The following is a 20,168-nucleotide window of genomic DNA, read 5'->3' as shown; positions in this document are numbered from 1 at the left end:
TGAGGTCAGGCAAGTCACCTTGGTGAGGGATTCTCAAGAGCAGTTTAAAGAAAGACGACCCCTCTCCATATGCAAGCCGCACCGCCGTGTTGAGTACAGACCATGGCCTCAGACTGATATTACGGAGTCTAGTCACACAGGATTTTGATCTACGCCAGATTATTGTGCAGCCCAGACAAACCCATTGAAATTGTTGCTAAAACAATTTAACTAAAATGTTTTTTTTTAAATGATCAATAAATTAATTAAATACTTTTAAAAATCACTATACAGTATAACAGGCCTCGGTAATCTGCAATCATTTACTCTCAGTGCTCAGTTTATTAGGTACACCCACCTAGTACCGAGTCAGAACCCCCTTTTCCTCAGGAAACGGAAATGTTTCACAGTTGGTGTCAAGACACCTAAAGTGTGCCTGGATAGTTCCGCACACCATTATACCATCACCATCAGCCTGTACCGTTGACACCAGGCAGGATGGGGCCATGGACTCATGCTGCTTACGCCAAATCCTGACTCTGCCATCAGCATGACACAACAGGATCCGGGATTCGTCGGACCAGGAAATGTTTTTTGACTGCTCAATTGTCCAGTGTTGGTGATCGCGTGCCCACAGGAGCCGATTCTTCTTGTTTTTAGCTGATAGGAGTGGAACCCTGTTGGTCGTCTGCTGCAATAGCTCATCCGTGACAAGGACTGACGAGTTGTGCATTCTGAGATGCCGTTCTTCACACCACTGTTGTACTGTGCCGTTATTTGTCAGTTTGTGGCACACCTTTTAGGTTGTACAATTCTTGCCATTCTCCTTCGACCTCTCATCAACGAGCTGTTTTCACCCACAGGACTGAAGCTGACTGGATGCTTTTTGTTTTTTGCACCAGTCTTTGTATACCCTACACACTGTCGTGCGTGAAAAGCGCAGGACGCCGGCCATTTCTGATCATACCATGCTCAAAGTCGCTTAGGTCACTCGTTTTTCCCATTCTAACGTTCAATCGAACAGTAACTGAATGCCTTGATGCCTGTCTGCCTGCTTTATACAGCAAGTCACGGCCAAGTGACTCACTGTCTGTAGCAACAAACTATTTTCGTTAATGGGGTGGTGTACCTAAAAAACAGTCCACTGAGTGTATATCACACTTTTATCTAGTTTTGATAAGAAAATGTAATTAGATCATGTACAGTTAATGTTTGTGTGTAAGGGTAAAGTGACGGTACTCTGTTATATTTCATTCTTGTTTAGTTATGTGACCCAGTCTTTATCACAAATATCTCTAAGGTGAAGTCAATTCGCTCTCAGCAGTGTAAATGTTGATAAAGATTGATCCGCTACTGTTGGAAGTTATGATTTGACCAAACTGTGCAGAACAGATTAGGAATAAAATAGGATGCGTCATCCTCTTTGGAGTAAGTGAATTTATTGTTGAAAAGGATGTACATAGACACTTTTCACAGCTGGTATGTAAGTGCAAAACTGACGTGGAAGAAGTGTATCTAAGTTTCCCAGGTAAGTGCTTTGTTAAATATTTTGCTGCTCTTTCAAGTGAAAACAAAACTCGCCTAAATGTGTCCCTCCAACAATGACCTAGAAATCTGAAAGTGTTTTTAGTTTCCACGCTTGCGAGTTAAGATTAGTATTCTTAGTTCTGAATTATTTGAAGGATATCGTATTGTTTTCCGTCTTGAAAGGTAACTGGAGGAATCACTGTTCAGCCATCCCTGATCTGGAGGTGGTGAAAACAGATGGTGCTCCCAACGCCTCATTCTGTGAGAATACTCACAGCATCCACACACTTCCACAATGCCTCTCCAATTTCTGAACATCCAATGGAGAGAGAAAAAGAGATGTTAGTTTTTCTTCTATACTGAGTGGATCTATACTTATGAACTCTTGCTTAGACTTAAACTTTTCCCAAAAATGCTATGTTACCTTTTCCCCTGAGATTACATGGCACACATAGCCCTATGCTAACATGACCAGCATGATTATTTCCTGTAACAAATTCCACAACAGCCAAATAAAAAGGTTCACGTATTTGGATGTGATCAAACACTTTTTCATGAAATTGTTGTTAACAGATGTCAAAAAAACACGTTCTGCTAATCAAAGTTACTAAAATCACATGTTTGAGTGACTGGTCAAATAGCTCTCAGTGTAGTGAGCCTAGCACCTGACAATTTTTGCAGTTTGCAGTAAGTGTTCGAATCGCAGATTAGATGGTTTTTTTCTTCTTTGTAATGTAGAATTACATTTATTGTGTTACTTTGTTACTTTGTTAAGAATGCATTAAATAATAATCTTGTATTACATATATATGTACATTTAACTGTACAACATTGTTCATGCATTATTCAAATTATCTACTTTGTCACATATGTGTTATTTGAATCGAGGACCAGCAGGAGAAAGTTTTTTCTATAAATAAAACAAATGTCACGTAGGGGACTTGATCCCCTACAAAAAGTTTCCAAGCACACCGCATTGCCACCTGGCAATGATAACAAATTACAGTACATTACTGCAGTCTAACAATACCATGAGCCTATCTGAATTAGTTTTGATGATGTTCTATAAACATCCTATATATTTTTTCCCATAAAAGCACATGGATGTGTGTGAAATAGATAAGCAAAAACGTGGAGTTTTGTCATATATGAGAAATATTACTATTAGAAATATATTACTTTAGAATTGTGTCTAACGTTAGTAGCATCATGCAGGCTTGGGATGCATCATGCAGGCTTGGGCGGTTTCCAGATTTTCATACCTTTGTACCATCCTTGTGCCATCCCGGGGTACACAGTATTACCAGCATTGAACATAAGGGGTGCTATTTTCAAATGCAGAATACCCCACTGTAATCTGAAGGTTAGCAATGCATGTAAATTCCCATAGCGGATGCCAGCTAAATGCTAACAAGTGCATGCAAACATTGTATACGGTCTCTGACAAATTATTTGCAGGACAGACAGCTCATAAAGTTATACAAATAACAAAAAAATATTACTCACAGTTTTCTGCAAACACAAAACATTAGACAGAATGGTCTTAATCCAGGGTGGAATTCTCAGCTGTTACCAAGAGAAGAGAAGAAGAGAAGATTGATTTTGCAAGAAGCTAACCACTTTGATAACTAGCGACTAATACCCTTTACAGAACCCAATTCATACAGTCCCATTTTTACCACATTCTTGCACATTCAGGATAAGCATTTTATATCTCCCGTGCACTTATAGGCAAGTTTAGGAGCAGAGTTAGATGTGGGCTGATGTGGTTGGACGTCTATTTGAATAAATCCATTGAATATAAACCATCACAAAGAAATACATTTTTTATTTATTTTAGGCAGGTCCTAAGAAACATTGTAAGACTCAAGTTATTTTCAAAATAATATGGCATATTTTGAGTTTAATGATGTTACTGGTCTGGACAGCCTAAAGGCTACATGGGTGCGCCATGCACATGAAATCAATAGATATTTTGTTAATTAAACAGACAAAACCCTGATCACAGTCAACACACATATTTTATAGTAGGCTAAGAATGTAATGACATATAACAATATAACTTGCGTCACGGCAACGTGTGGAACTGCAAAATAATAGGCATACACTTGATTTAGGCTACATTATTGCATGCAAAATGTTTCTAATCAGTGATAGATGAGCAAACAAATAGATGAGCTATACAATCTCCACTTAGTTGCCCAGCCAGAGAAGTCACAAATAAACAGATAGAGACTCAGTAAAACAAAATGAATTGATTAAGACAAGTCGCAAGCTTTTGGTCGGCCTAGGCTACTAAGCGACTGCGAGTGAACAGCAAAATAATCCACTTGTTTGGCCTAAACTACAGTGTATTCGGCAAGTATTCAGACCCCTTGACTTTTCCCACATTTTGTTACTTTACAGCCTTATTCTAAAATGGATTATATATTTTAAAAAATTACTCATCAATCTACACACAATACCCCATAATGACAAAGGGAAAATAGGTTTTTAGAAATTTTAGCAAATGTATAAAAAAAAATGAAATACCTTATTTACATAAGTATTCAGACCCTTTGCTATGAGACATGAAATTGAGCTCAGGTGCATCCTGTCTCTACAACTTGAGTCCACCTGTGGTAAATTCAATTGATTGGACATGATTTGGAAAGGCACACACCTGTCTATATAAGGTCCCACAGTTGACAGTGTATGTCAGAGAAAAAACCAAGCCATGAGGTCGAAGGAATTGTCCGTAGAGCCCTGAGACAGGACTGTGTCGAGGAAAAGATCTGGGGAAAGGTACCAAAATATGTCTGCAGCATTGAAAGCCCCCAAGAACACAGTGGCCTCTATCATTCTTAAATGGAAGAAGTTTGGAACCACCAAGACTCTTCCAAGAGCTGGCCACCCGGCCAAACTGAGCAATCGGGGGAGAAGGGCCTTGGTCAGGGAGGTGACCAAGAACCCGATGGTCACTCTGACAGAGCTCCAGAGTTCCTTTGTGGAGATGGGAGAACCTTCCAGAAGGACAACCGTCTCAGCAGCACTCCACCAATCAGGCCTTTATGGTAGAGTGGCCAGACAGAAGCCACTCCTCAGTAAATGGCACATGACAGCCCTCTTTGAGTTTGCCAAAAGGTACCTAAAGACTCTCAGACCATGAGAAACAAGATTCTCTGGTCTGATGAAACAAAGATTGAACTCTTTGGCCTGAATGTCAAGCATCATGTCTGGAGTAATCCCGGGGAGATGTATTAAAAATGTGCAAAAATGTCAAAAAATATGTTTTTGTTTTGTCAATATGGGGTATTATGTGTAGATTGATGAGGGAAAAAAATCTGTTTAATCTATTTTAGAATAAGTCTAACTTTTAACAAAATGCAAATGCACTGTACATACACTAACATGCTGGCAAAATGTTCTGATTGTCGCTAATAAATGAGCCAACTAGACAAGATTATCATGAGCAGCACTCACCTCAATTTAGCTAACATTTCCACAGCCTAATTGTAGCCTAACCAATACCCAAACGGAGATTTAGTAAGAAAAAAAAATCTGTCATTGATTGATTTATCAAGACGAGTCCTCACGAAACGGTGCTGAAATAGTTGAAAGTTGACCACACGCAGGTAGGCTATTGCTTCAATTGTATTATAACAATTTGATCCCTTCAATTTCGTTAGCCTACTTTAGTAAAAATGTTCGTTATTCAGTGATATTTATTCCCACAGTAATTCTCTATGGATCCATCCAGTCGCGGTTAAGAAAACAGTGCATGTGGTGGGCTATGCAAAGAGATCGGTGAAGTGACATGCCTCAGTTTAGAACTGCCAGGAGGATAGTGGTAATGGGCACTGCTTAGCAACTATCAAGAGCTTAAGAGCGTAGTGCGTGCTATTGCCGCCTCAGCATTATGGCTACATTTCATACTAAGGCAGAACTTTACCGCAATCATTACTAGGGTCGGTTGGCGGAAATAAAAGTATCGGCTTTGTCACCAGCAATACCTTTCATGTATAAAAAAGAATTGGCAAAAAGTTGGCTGAATGCTGAAGTTGACAGGAAAATGTATTGGTTTAAAAAGTGTATAAGTTAGCAAACCAAATTCACAAGTGCAGAGTATTTAGCACGTTTTAGTCAGTTAACTTAATAGTTATTCTAAGATACAGTATATAGCAGGCAAATATGTAGTTGTGTGTTACTAGACTACCTGGTGCGTGCTGAAAAACACTGAGAGTGACTCACAAGGCTCCGGTCTCTCGTCGTTATGCACTTGTTAACGTTGCATTTTCAGATTTTTTTTTAACGTTTAAGCAAGAGTTCAATAAGTTTAGGAAAAAAGAAATAGTGCAAGCAAAGTTCAGGAGAGGATATGCCAGCAAAGTTCACTGAACTAATGTAAATATTGCTACAGAAAATGGAAGACAGAATGTTCCGGATTTAGCCTGGTCCCAGATCTGTTTGAGCTTTTGCCTACTCCATTGTCAAGCCAAACATAATTGTTATTGGTACGTTTGGCATGACAATTCCATAAGGAGTTGGCAAGAAAGCAGGAAAACAGACTGTCACCCAGGCTATACCAGATTATCCTGAAGTAAGGGATATGAAGACACAGTGTAGGTCAATGTACAGTACAACCCAGTATACTGATAAATGTACAGTACCATTCATAAGTTTGGACACACCTACTCATTCAAGGGTTTTTCTTTATTTTTACTATTTTCTACATTGTAGAATAATAGTGAAGACATCAAAACTATGAAAAAAACACAAATGGAATCATGTAGTAACCAAACAAGTGTTAAACAGATTCTTCAAAGTAGCCACCCTTTGCCTTCATGACAGCTTTGCACACTCTTGGCATTCTCTCAACCAACTTCATGAGGTAGTCACTTGCAATGCGTTTCAATTAACAGTTGTGCCTTGTTAAAAGTTAATTTGTCGAATTTCTTTCTTAATACGTTTGAGCCAATCACTTGTAGGGTGGTATACAGAAGATAGTACTATTTGGTAAAATACCATATTATAGCAAGAACAGCTCAATTAAGCAAAGAGAAATGACAGTCCATCATTCTTCAAGTGCAGTCGCAAAAACCATCAAGCACTATGATAAAACTGGCTCTCATGAGAACCGCCACAGGAAAGGAAGACCCAGAGTTACCTCTGCTGAAGAGGATAAGTTCATTAGAGTTACCAGCCTCAGAAATTGCAGCCCAAATAAATGCTTCACAGAGTTCAAGTAACAGACACATCTCAACATCAATTGTTCAGAGGAGACTGCGTGAATCAGGCCTTCATGTTTGAATTGCTGCAAAGAAAGCACTACTAAAGGACACCAATGAGAAGAAGAGACTTGCTTGGGGCAAGAAACACGAGCAATGGACATTAGACCAGTGGAAATCTGTCCTTTGGTCTGGTGAGTCCAAATTTGAGATTTGTGGTTCTAACCCCCGTGTCTTTGTGAGACGCAGAGTAGGTGAATGGATAACCTTCGCATGTGTACATCCAACCGTGAATCATGGAGGAGGAGGTGTGATGGTGTGGGAGTGCTTTGCTGGTGACACTGTCAGTGATTTATTTAGAATTCAAGGCACACTTAACCACCATGGCTACCACAGCATTCTGTAGCAATACGCCATCCCATCTGGCTTGCGCTTAGTGGGACTAGCATTTGTTTTTCAACAGGACAATGACCCAACACACCTCCAGGCTGTGTAAGGGCTTTTTCATCAAGAACGAGAGTGATGGAGTGCTGCATCAGATGACCTGGCCTCCACAATCACCCAACCTCAACCCAATTGAGATGGTTTGGGATGAGTTGGACCTCAGAGTGAAGGAAAAGCAGCCAACAAGTGCTCAGCATATGTGGGAACTCCTTCAAGACTGTTGGAAAAGCATTCCAGGTGAAGCTTGGTGAGAGAATTCCAAGAGTGTACAAAGCTGTCATCAAGGCAAAGGGTGGCTACTTTGAAGAATCTCACATTTAAAATGTATTTTTATGGTTACTACATGATTCCATATGTGTTATTTCATAGTTTTGATAGATTCACTATTATTCTGCAATGTAGAGAATAGTAAAAATACAGAAAAACCCTTGTCCAAACTTTTGACTGGTACTGTAGGTAGCAACGTGCAGTAGTAAAAGATCTCTATTCTAAAATAGCTCTGTTCCCCAAGATCTTTATGTAATCGTTACATTTCTCAGGAAAATGTGGACCTTACATTGTTTCAAAAATGATGCACTGATGTGCACTGACAACAATATGACATGTTGCACTCCAGAACAGCCTTTGCAGATTTTCTTTCAATGCTACCAGCTGCCTTTGAATTGATAGAGTATGACAACATGGGGGATACTGTAATACCTATAGAGTGTATTCTTTGAAAAGAAATCGGACTCTTAGAAACGATTTTTGTGTTGTAAGCACTTCCCCATGGGATATGTAAGTGAGCACCAAAAATATATATTTCCGCTGCCTTATTTGGGAGATCTTAGCACGAGAAAAACTCACTTTACTTCACAGCATCTCCTCCCTGAAACCATATGTCACTATGAATTATCTCATGTTTTTATTAGAATTGAAACAGTCTTTGTTTCTTATTTAGTTGGAATGTTCTTTAGATGGTTGTTCAAAGATTGATGTTTAAAGTTGAGCCATTTAGAGGTCTTTTGAATTTTAATGAATAGCCAAATGGTTGAAATAAAGACAAAAAGTATTACATTCTAAAGTATTATCTATTCTACTATTTGTATCATTCCACCAGTTATACAAGGTATTGTAGCTTACAAAGTAGTTTTCTCTTGGCTCTTGCTGTGCCTGCTTATTTAAAATGTTATGAGTTTAGTGTAGTGTATAATACTGTAGTGTATAATAGTTTGTTTTGATACATGATATTATGTAACACCATAAAACACTCACAGAGATATGAAAATAAATAAGTAAATATTGCTATTACAGTATGTGACTTGATTTTTTTTATTTCCTTCATCTCTCCTAGACCTGGAACAGCTAGCACGGCCCAGTTACCAGGCGGAACTGCGCTCTGCCCCCCAGCACGGCTACCCGCTGGGCATAGGCTCTGATGTGGAAACAGAGACGGAGGGTGGGCCCTCGCCCGACCACGCCCTCAGACTGTGGATGCAGGAGATCAAATCAGAGCACAGCTCCTGTCTGTCCAGCAGAGCCAACTCTGTCCTGTCGCTCACCGATACTGAGCAGGAGAGGAAGTCAGATGGAGAGAACGGTAAGACCACCCGGTCTGGGGAATTTAACAACAAGGGGTCACTTATGCCACTGTCTGTGTGTTCTTACCATTTAATCAAAATGTCCTAGACAAGTAGCTTGTTTTTAGTTTATGACCAGTTCTGTGCTGTACTGTACATAGTATTGAGCTTTGCTCAATAGGTACCTATAAATCTGACTCATTTCCATCACTTTGTCATGAAAATAATGAAAATGTGTCCAGCTGAAGTAAAGCTAAACACTTTCAGCCAAATGTATGTTGTCCACCAAATCTGTCCATGATGTCAACCCAAGAACTCCATAGGGACCACTACTGCAGGTGTTAGGTGTAACCTTTTGCAAGGTCCTTAAGGCATTGGGATCTACACTACTACAGTACGACAGTGTGTACTGCAGTCTGTGCTTTATTCACATCATCACAGAAAAGGTTGTTATTCTGAGAAGACATTATTGCTCCTGATCATTGCATGCTCCTTGGCAACAAGAGGAATAGAATGATTTTGGGGGTATGTATTTATCTAGGAGACCCAGGGATTCATTCAGCGGGTAATAAAAGCAAGCAAAGAGCAGGCTCAGTCTATTGATCGTCAAGAGAAGTGATATTTGTATCAGGGATGTCACGCTCTTAATTCAGTATGCACACTCTTCAGTGAGAGGCATACAGTTAGTGTGAAATTATCTTGTTGTTTGTGTGAGGCACCTTTTCCAGGGTCAAGTCTAATGAGAGAGAAAGGGGTGAGTCTGTAGCAGCCTCGTTTTTCTTGTTGAGGTCTATTCAGAATACCAAATGAGACAGCAGCGTTAGTTACCCATTTCAGGGCTTCAATATCTGTGAAAACTAAATCTACCTATTTGGATGAGAGCACACATCAATTTAATGATATGATTTCTATCATCTTGTTATGTTGAAGGTTTGTCTAAAATTGCTCTTGTATGAGATTCGTGCAGTATGTCATTTTGTGGGAACATTTGAAGAAATAGAGCATCACCAGAGAACATTATTAAAAAGCTGGTGCAGATTTTTATGTTTTTGAGGGTGCGAGCTGTGGACTGGAGGGGACTGTCCCCTGTGATGCAATGCTACTGCCATTCATATTTACTACTCAGCCTTCATATTAACTATTTATCCTGCTAGAAATGTGCATTTGTGAATATTATATATCTGTTGGGAGGCATGACCACATTAATCTCAGAGGTCGTTTGGAGACAATGTTGTCATTGTTGTTGCCTTATTATCTTTATCTGTGGAAGAATGTCCCTCAGCATTTATTTATTCTCTGTCAGAAGGATTATCTCTCTGGGGAATACAATTGCTGTGAGATGGCTGTGTTTGTAGCGGGAAAATGGTAGGCCTTGTCTCTCTCTTACCGTCCCTGTCTCCTGCTGATCTGTTAAGACTGACAGTCCAATGGAAAGGAAGAGCAGGCTGGTGTTTTGCACTGGCATGGCGCTGATGAGGGATGTGATCTGCAATTTTAATGAGCGTCAGCACAGAGGGAAGTTCAGAAGCAGTTTACCTCCCTCAGTAAATATCTTGGCTCCTCACTATTAAAGTATCTTATGCTATTCCTCCCCCATGTAGAAAAAAACATTATCACTATTTCTTAATGCAGTATTTATCAGTTTACTCTGAACTGAACTGACCGCAATACTCCCTTGGAAGAAACCAATTGCTCTTGTTATATTTTGACTACTTGCTGTCACAGTACTCTGTTCTCTCCTGGTATTTCACAGTTTATGTAAAAACTACTATTGTTCTCTAAAGGATTACCATGGATGTAAAACCACTGTGGATGAGTGTAGAAATTGATGCTACAGTATGCACCATAGACAAGCATGAAGGCTAAGGAGGAATGTCATTGCAACTGAATGACAAGGCCTCTTGTTTTTCTTTGATTTGGGATGGAGTGAATTAATATAGGGAGGCATTTTCATTGTGTAGAAAGTCCTAAATAATTATGGAACATCTCCACTATACAGTACAGGTCGTAAACGTGTCATTCTATAACTGCATGTTCATATGGCCTCACATAAAGGTCTGTAAATTAGATTATTGTTACATGAAATGTGCCCCTAGTGTTTATTTGATAGTAGTGCTTTGCCCAGTTCCTTCAGGGTTTGGAAGTGAGATTTGAAATTCTGCTATGGTCAGGCTACACAATGTATTTGCATATTCCGGTCATATATCATGCAGCACCTTTGGTTGATTGCCATAAAACATCCCCTTCGTTCTAGGCTTCTGTTCCCCTTCAGAAAAAAACAAAACAATATCTAACGTCAGCCATTGATGGATGAGGCCACATTGTGGCTGTCACATGCCTGTGTGAGGTTGTCCTCTCCTTATGTTGAGGTTATACCCTGGAGAACTTGGCCAGCAGTGTTAGAAATCAGAACATACCTTAGTAATGGAGAAGTAGTAGTACATTGACACTTTCATGTTATGAACAGTATGTCTCTCTGATGGTGGCTAACTACATGACAGGCAGACCCTATGAAATATTGAGAATGTGAAGCAACTAAAATAGCTGTACAAAAAGTCCATCTTGAGTCATATTACCTATTATTACCTATTATATTACCTTGCATGAACCCAGATTTCCACAGGTGTCAGTCATAGCAGTCACACCAATCTATATGCTCTCCCTGTCCCATGAACTACCATAGTGTTTAGTATTTTTTAAGTTTCTGGAAAATTCAGAGCTGAAGCCAAAACTCTGTGCAAACAGAATTAGTGAAAGAAAAGGTTTCCATCCGATCAATATCTCCTTGTTTGGAAAGTGAGACTTTGTGACAGATTACACATTAATGCATCTCCTGGATTCAGTTCCCAGTAGCAAAACTCACTCAGTCATTCATGGATTGAAAAGGAATGATTTGCCAACAACAATTTTACCCCATGTTTCAAAAGTTCAAGTTTTATACTGTGGCATTATATGTATATTTTTGTACTTATCTATTCATTTATTCCTCTTTTATCAATACAGTTCATGCATTATAAATACTTATGTTTATTCATATTCACTGAATGTTTCGATGTGATTGGTTAAATAGCTGGAGGGTAACAGACAGTATAAATATGGTAAAACCATCACCCGTTAAGGGATGATGCACATGTACAGTTGAAGTCGGAAGTTTACATACACCTTAGCCAAATACATTTCAACTCAGTTTTTCACAATTCCTGACATTTAATCCAAGTAAAAATTCCCTGTCTTAGGTCAGTTAGGATCACCACTTTATTTTAAGAATGTGAAATGTCAGAATAATAGTAGAGAGAATGATTTATTTCAGCTTTTATTTCATCCATCACATTCCCAGTGGGTCAGAAGTTTACATACACTCAATTAGTATTTGGTAGCATTGCCTTTAAATTGTTTAACTTGGGTCAAACGTTTCGGGTAGCCTTCCACAAGCTTCCCACAATAAGTTGGGTGAATTTTGGCCCATTCCTACCTGACAGAGCTAGTGTAACTGAGTCAGGTTTGTAGGTCTTCGTTACATATCACATGAATTTAAAAATGTATATGATAACATACAAATTGCAAAATACAAGTTGCAAAACATATCACCTGAAATGGATCACATAGTACAAAATTGGATGAAGTAGTACACAAAAAACAGGGACCAACTTTGGCTCATGAGCACCACTTTCAAAACTACTGGCTGATATTATACAAAAGTTTGAGAATGCATATTTAATTCATTGAAAATTAGCTATTCTTGTTCAAACTTTGTTGGCAGACAAAAAGTCTAATTTGCTGAAAATTTGATGTGCAGAGCTTATAAGTCCTTACGGGAAACACGTTGCTCATGAGCGGCTGCATATATAGTACCAGTCAAAAGTTTGGACACACCTACTCATTCAAGGGTTTGTCTTTATTTTGACTATTTTCTGCATTGTAGAATAATAGTGAAGACATCAAAACTATGAAATAACACACATGGAATCATGTAGTAACCAAAAAAGTGTTAAACAAATCAAAATATATTTTATATTTGAGATTCTTCAAAGTAGCCACCCTTTGCCTTGATGAGAGCTTTGCACACTCTTGGCATTCTCTCGACCAGCTTCACGAAGAATGCTTTTCCAACAGTCTTGAAGAAGCCCACATATGCTGAGCACTTGTTGGCTGCTTTTCCATCACTCTGCGGTCCAACTCATCCTAAACCATCTCATTTGGGTTGAGGTCGGGTGATTGTGGAGACCAGGTCATCTGATGCAGCACTCCATCACTCTCCTTCATCAAATATCCCTTAAACAGCCTGGAGGTGTGTTTTGGGTCATTGTCCTGTTGAAAAGCAAATGATAGTCCCACTAAGCGCAAACCAGATGGGATGGCGTATCGCTGCAGAATGCTATGTTAGCCATGCTGGTTAAGTATGCCTTGAATTCTAAATAAATCACTGACAGTGTCACCAGCAAAGCACCATCACACCATCATCCGTTCACCTACTCTACGTCTCACAAAGACACGGCGGTTGGAACCAGAAGTCTCAAATTTGGACTCATCAGACCAAAAGAGATTTCCACTGGTCTAATGTCCATTGGTCGTGTTTCTTGGCCCAAGCAAGTCTCTTCTTATTATTGGTGTCCTTTAGTAGTGGTTTCTTTGCAGTAATTCGACCATGAAGGCCTGATTCACGCAGTCTCCCCTGAACAGTTGATGTTGAGATGTGTCTGTTACTTGAACTCTGTGAAGCATTTATTTGGGCTGTAATCTGAGGTGCAGTTAACTCTAATGAACTTATCCTCTGAAGCAGAGGTAACTCTGCGTCTTCCTTTCCTGTGGCGGTCCTCCTCATAGCGCTTGATGGTTTTTGCGACTGCATTTGAAATTTTCCGCATTGACTGACCTTCATGTCTTAAAGTAATGATGGAGTGTCGTTTCTCTTTACTTATTTGAGGTGTTTTTTGCCATAATATGGACTTGGTCTTTTACCAAATAGGTCTATATTCTGTATACGACCCAACCTTGTCACAACACAACTGATTGGCTGAAACGCATTAAGAAGGAAAGACATTCCACAAATGAGCTTTTAACAAAGCACACCTGTTAACTGAAATGCATTCCAGGTGACTACCTCATGAAGCTGGTTGAGAGAATGCCAAGAGTGGGCAAAGCTGTCATCAAGGCAAAGGGTGGCTACTTTGAAGAATCTCAAATATATTTAGATTTGTTTTCTTCACTATTATTCTACAGTGTAGAAAATTGTACAATTAAAGTGAGTAGGTGTGTCCAAACTTTTGACTGGTACTGTATGTACAAAATGTAATGGCTGTAGCTCGATTGGGACAGGAGTAATGCTTGTTTGAAGTTTTCAGTTGATTACTTTAGTGCCCCTCTGGCCAATTTGTGTAATTTTTTACATTTTGGATCTACATGGCAAGACGCATCATTCACCCAAGTTTCGTCAAAATCGGGTCTGTGGTGTCTGAGATGTCATGTGTGACTAACGTACGTACGAATGGAGGGAGGGAGACCGCTCCATAATGGGGCAGCGCACAATTTTACTATAGTGCTTTAGTGGTATTATCAACTCCACTATGATGTACACAAATAACACAGGGTTACACAATCTCTTGCTCCCCTGTTTTGATACACATTGATGCAAAATCTATTTGTTTAATTCATGTACACGTTGTTCATGCCAATGTGTACAGAGTAAGTACTACACTGCACACGACCAATAAAGTTTGTTTCCTCTCCTAGTGCAATGCCACATAACAAACAGGTGTGGATCCGTTCCAGGAGTGGTCTTGGGGGATTTGGTGTGAGATTAGGCCGTGTACTGCGGTCCCCTGGATGTCTTTGGCTTTTAGCTCCTGAAGTCCAGCCTCTGGTGAATTATCGACCATTTCATTCGTCACCTCAGAGGGTCTTTAGCTGATCTGGTACTACAACATGTCCCTAGGCAATTCAATAGAAATATAAGGCAGCGATCAGGACCACATTTGTCTGTGTGTCTGAAGGGCTCCAGAAACAGACATAAGTAGTCATGGGCTGGTTACTATGTTTTCCCTGTGCAAAACAAAGTAAATACAGGGACTCTTTGCATGTTTCAAATGTGACTTTAACTGCCTTATATAATATTATTATTTACACTTGGATCGGATTTCCGGGAGCCAATGACAGAAGCATACAAATATGGCCATACGTCTTTCTTCTAAAGCATAATAAAGAATCCACACACGTCTGGGTTTCATCCCACTGCACTGTCAAAGATATCTCATTTATATGAATTATGCTCTATAAAATGTGTATTCAAGCTGTGGTGATAAAAAAGTTATCTCCCAAACTTTCCATCATGTAATTTAATATAAGTATAATAGGTGACAAGCCTTAATCTAAAATTCATAGCAAAAAGGTATTATTTGTTCAATTTGTTTTCTCCCCCTTCCATTTCATGCCGGGAAATTGGCAGGAGTGAAAATGAGAAAATTATAACCTGAGCTCTGCAGTGGTTCAATAACATGATTCTATTAATTATTAATATTTTAAGGCACCCCATATGCCAGGACTGATATTGTGTGATGGATTCACATCTTTGAATTAATTTCATCAGTTTAATTTAAAGTGTCGACATCAGAGCCATCCTCCTCTCCTTCTGCCTACTCTGAGACGAGATGATTGGGGGCTGTGAGACACACAAACCCTCGGAGGACGGACATATCAAATACCCTACTAACGATGGACTGAGACTCCTTTATTGAAACGTACGAGCCATATCAGTCTAAATAAAGCAGACGAGCTTGAATAATTTCACCAGGAAAACATCAAAGGGAAGGATTAATCCAAACTATTAAATATGAGAGGAATTAAGAGCGTTACACATATTCCTCTTAGGTTGCTAGCTTGTTGTTGATCATTAGATATTAGCTTGTGTTCTTTTACTTTTCCTTAATGTTTTTTGTCTGTAATAATGATGGTTTTAATGATCAGTGAAGATACCCACTGTCACGGCAGGGCTGGCTGAATATGTAGTCTGATGACAGGGGTCATTATTTAAAGAGACTACGTTGTCTAGCTCTCTGACAGATGTGGGCTTTGATGTTTTGGGGCGTATGTCTGTATTTAGAGTAAACAGTATATCTGATTGGGCTATGCTCAAGTCAACACTGTCTGTCTGTCTGCCTGCATCAAAGTGACATCCTTCTTATGCATTGTGGACCTTATCATCTTGGATTTAGGATATTTCCGGTTGTGATTTGAATTGTATTATTGCAATTTTAATATTTTTTTCAGCGGAACGGTTTCTTTGACTGATTCCCTCTCATTGTTTTCTCTTTGGCATCCGAAACCCTTCTGCCTTCAACCCCCCGTGCAGAAATGAAACAAATTGTTTATTATTCTGCAGAATTACCATGTCATTCTTGTTGAATCAGACCTGACTTTGTTCGCCCCAGATTAGAGACATCAGAGCAGGCAGCTCCAGTGATGGTGAGCCTGATGAATGCTAAAGGTAACAACAAAGCGAGATCCCTCATACGCATCTGCCTCTGCTGTCTGACTGCTGGAACAGCCTGCATGTCAAAGCTGAGGTTTCTACGTCTGCCGCCTGACGCTTTCTCTGTGACCTAGAGCAGCCGGTCTGTCCTGACTATGACTGATACACTGTTGAGTGCAATTGATCTGTAGATCCAATTTATCCTGAATATCCTTCATTGGGGAGAAAAGACAGATGGATAGATAAAAATAGATGATGAATGGATGAACATGTGTAAAATTTATAGTGCCCTTTTGCTGTTTTATTATTGTAAAACATCATTTGCCTACTCCTATTTAATGAATTCTTAATACATTCCAGTATTAATATTTCATTTTCAATATCTAAACCCTAATCCAAATAAGCCAGAGAACAGGAAATGAGGGTCTATTTAAGATAAGTGCCATCATTACAACATCTGCCTTAAAATTGGAGGAAATGGTTCAAATGAAAAAATGGACAAAATGTGCTAGCTAGTGCAGTTTCCCAACCGCAAAGGCCCAGCTCTAACAGTAGCTAGTGTGTTTGTTTGCTGAAAATTGACATGTTTGCTGACTGTGGCACTATCAGTGTCCTGCTGAACAGACATGAGGAGGTCATCCTCCTGCCAGTACAGGCCACCAGGCTGGGGAGAGAGGATGAAGTCCTTTACTACAGTGTTCTACGTTGATCCTCCTAGAGACACACTGTGCAGGCTGGATTTATCTCCAACTGAGTATCAATTAGACACTCATTAGTACATCTGATTGGCTAAGGCCAACCAATTAGCTGAAATCGCAGACATTGATATAGTGTACATATTCCCGGGTTTTCATTACACCACCCTGGGTTGGTCAATGTTATTCATTTGAGCAAATGACTTGGTATTGAGCCTTGTGAGCCTTGAGGAAATAATGTTTTTTCTCCCATTTATGCAATGGTTGGTTGTCTGAAGAACATGCTAAAGCCATGTGTAGGAGCTGCTATGATTTTAAGAATATACTGGAATATGGTCTTGTATTGCAAGTTTGAACTAAAAGGCAGTCTTCCCACTCAATGCCAAGCTGAGAAATGACAGTCGGCTTTTCCTGCTCACTTATATGGCCCTCTTCCTGCTGAAACTGCTCTTTTTTTAGCATTTCACTCTGAAATCGTCTTCCTCTTCTGAAGAGTCACCCATCACAACTGTGCCCTTTCTACCCCTCCAAATGTCCTTCTCTCCAACACTATGAAAATCCTAACATGACTGAGCCTCTCACATGAAACGACTGTCTTTCCTGTAGTTTTTTGTCTTGCCAAGATAGTGGTGCCACATTAAACCATGTGGCACAGGGTCATACCGAAGATTCTTTACTTGGTCGTGAGGATTCTCAATACCACGCTGTCTTGCGAAAGCAATGATGTAATGAGATTGTTAAACAGCTAGAACGAGATGTGGCTCCAAGTAGCCTCATAAACGTTTTCAGTCAGACATTCACGCTTGCCATACAGCAGGGGTCACCAACTGGGCGATCTTCAAGGCATTCCTAGTCGATCACCAAACATTTCTGTGGGAAAGCCAATGATAAAGTCTTGCCAGGTAGGCAAAGTGTTGCTATTTTGAACCATTTCATATGTCTGAAAGGACAAACTTGGCCTACTCGGGGGACAACGAGAGCTGTGGCTGGCCAATTGGATAGCTCAACTCACTGTGCCTACAGCTTCCACAACCCCATAGCAAAGTTTAACACTAGCCTAGGTGAGATTCATAACTTTTAAAACCATGACCAAAGAGAGACTGTCAAAGAATACAGCAAAGAGCTGCTGTTTTTATGAGTGAGTTCATGTTGAAGTTTTTATTCAGCACTGTCAACACTGTTTTTATTCACCACTTTATAAAACAAAAAATGCGCTTTTCCCTACTTCCACTGCACTGAATGAGTAGCAAAGTGAATCGATAGCCCTGAATTTTTATCATTTATTTTACCTTTATTTAACTAGGCAAGTCAGTTAAGAACAAATTCTTATTTTCAATGATGGGCTAGGAACAGTGGGCCAACTGCCTTGTTCAGGGGCAGAACGAAAGATCTTTACCTTGTCAACTCGGGGATTTGATCTTGCAACCTTTTGGTTACTAGTCCGCTCTAACCACTAGAGTACCTGCCTAGTCCAACACTCTAAACACTAGGCTACCTCATTAGCAGCTCGTCATGTCTATTTTAATAATGGGGATTATTTCACTTTCTCTGGTCATAGGAACAACATGAATTTGTCCATGAGGCAGATGTGGATGTGGTGCGACTTGAGTTTCGCCATCAGGTGGAAGTCTGTGTCCCCTCTCTCTGGTCAGTCTCACCGGAGGAATGTGGACACCGACGCTCGTCTTATGTGGCAGTGCTTGCAAACTATTACAGACTACAAAGGGAAGCACAGCTGCGAGCTGCCCAGTGACACGAGCCCACCAGACGAGCTAAATCACTTCTATGCTCGCTTCGAGGCAAGCAACACTGAGGCATGCATGAGAGCATCAGCTGTTCCGGACGACTGTATGATCACGCTCTACGTAGCCGACGTGAGTAAGACCTTTAAACAGGTCAACATACACAAAGCTGCGGGGCCAGACGGATTACCAGGACGTGTGCTCCGGGCATGTGCTGACCAACTGGCAGGTGTCTTCACTGACATTTTCAACATGTCCCTGATTGAGTCTCTAATACCAACATGTTTCAAGCAGACCACCATAGTCCCTGTGCCCAAGAACACAAAGGCAACCTGCCTAAATGACTACAGACCCATAGCACTCACGTCCGTAGCCATGAAGTGCTTTGAAAAGTTGGTAATGGCTCACATCAACACCATTATCCCAGAAACCCTAGACCCACTCCAATTTGCATACCGCCCAAACAGATCCACAGATGATGCCATCTCTATTGCACTCCACACTGCCCTTTCCCACTTGGACAAAGGAACACTTATGTGAGAATGCTATTCATTGACTACAGCTCAGCGTTCAACACCATAGTACCCTCAAAGCTCATCACTAAGCTAAGGATCCTGGGACTAAACACCTCCCTCTGCAACTGGATCCTGGACTTCCTGACAGGCCGCCCCCAGGTAGTGATGGTAGGTAGCAACACATCTGCCACGCTGATCCTCAACACTGGAGCTCCACAGGGGTGCGTGCTCAGTCCCCTCCTGTACTCCCTGTTCACCCATGACTGCATGGCCAAGCACGACTCCAACACCATCATTAAGTTTACAGACGACACAACAGTGGTAGGCCTGATCACAGACAACGACGAGACAGCCTATAGGGAGGAGGTCAGAGACCTGGCCGTGTGGTGCCAGAATAACAACCTATCCCTCAACGTAGCCAAGATTAAGGAGATAATTGTGGACTACAGGAAAAGGAGGACCGAGCACGCCCCCATTCTCATCGACGGGGCTGTAGTGGAGCAGGTTGAGAGCTTCAAGTTCCTCGGTGTCCACATCAACAACAAACTAGAATGGTCCAAACACACCAAGACAGTCGTGAAGAGTGCACGACAAAGCCTATTCCCCCTCAGGAAACTAAAAAGATTTGGCATGGGTCCTGAGATCCTCAAAAGGTTCTACAGCTGCAACATCGAGAGCATCCTGACTGGTTGCATCACTGCCTGGTACGGCAATTGCTCGGCCTCTAACCGCAAGGCACTACAGAGGGTAGTGCGTACGTCCCAGTACATCACTGGGGCAAAGCTGCCTGCCATCCAGGACCTCTACACCAGGCGGTGTCAGAGGATGGCCCTAAAAATTGTCAAAGACCCCAGCCACCCCAGTCATAGACTGTTCTCTCTACTACCGCATGGCAAGCGGTACCGGAGTGCCAAGTCTAGGACAAAAAGTCTTCTCAACAGTTTTTACCCCCAAGCCATAAGACTCCTGAACAGGTAATCAAATGGCTACCCGGACTATTTGCATTGTGTGCCCACCCCCCACCACCCGCCAACT

The 20,168-nt window shown here is 40.7% G+C and overlaps 1 protein-coding gene and 1 long non-coding RNA gene across 3 annotated transcripts in view; one reads left to right on the top strand and one right to left on the bottom strand.

Moving 5' to 3' along the window:
* The window catches only part of LOC120057509 (teneurin-1-like), a 137,558-nt gene that overhangs the window by 5,099 nt on the left and 112,291 nt on the right, over positions 1-20,168 (top strand). The window contains exon 2 of the mRNA XM_039006108.1: positions 8,491-8,736. Coding sequence (XP_038862036.1) covers positions 8,491-8,736 — 246 coding nt within the window. The remainder of the gene's footprint in view (positions 1-8,490; positions 8,737-20,168) is intronic.
* On the bottom strand, positions 1,399-5,355 carry LOC120057170. 2 transcript variants are annotated; one of them, XR_005477886.1, is made up of 3 exons: positions 4,969-5,355; positions 3,013-3,072; positions 1,399-1,816 (listed from the first exon to the last, which is right to left on the bottom strand). It is a non-coding gene; the product is annotated as an uncharacterized LOC120057170 (long non-coding RNA). The 2 variants fall into 2 exon arrangements; XR_005477885.1 differs by lacking the exon at positions 4,969-5,355 and adding an exon at positions 4,169-4,216.

This window comes from Salvelinus namaycush, chromosome 12 (genome assembly GCF_016432855.1).
Source record: "Salvelinus namaycush isolate Seneca chromosome 12, SaNama_1.0, whole genome shotgun sequence".
Taxonomy (NCBI): Eukaryota; Metazoa; Chordata; class Actinopteri; order Salmoniformes; family Salmonidae; genus Salvelinus; species Salvelinus namaycush.
This window is presented reverse-complemented; position numbering and strand designations above follow the sequence as displayed.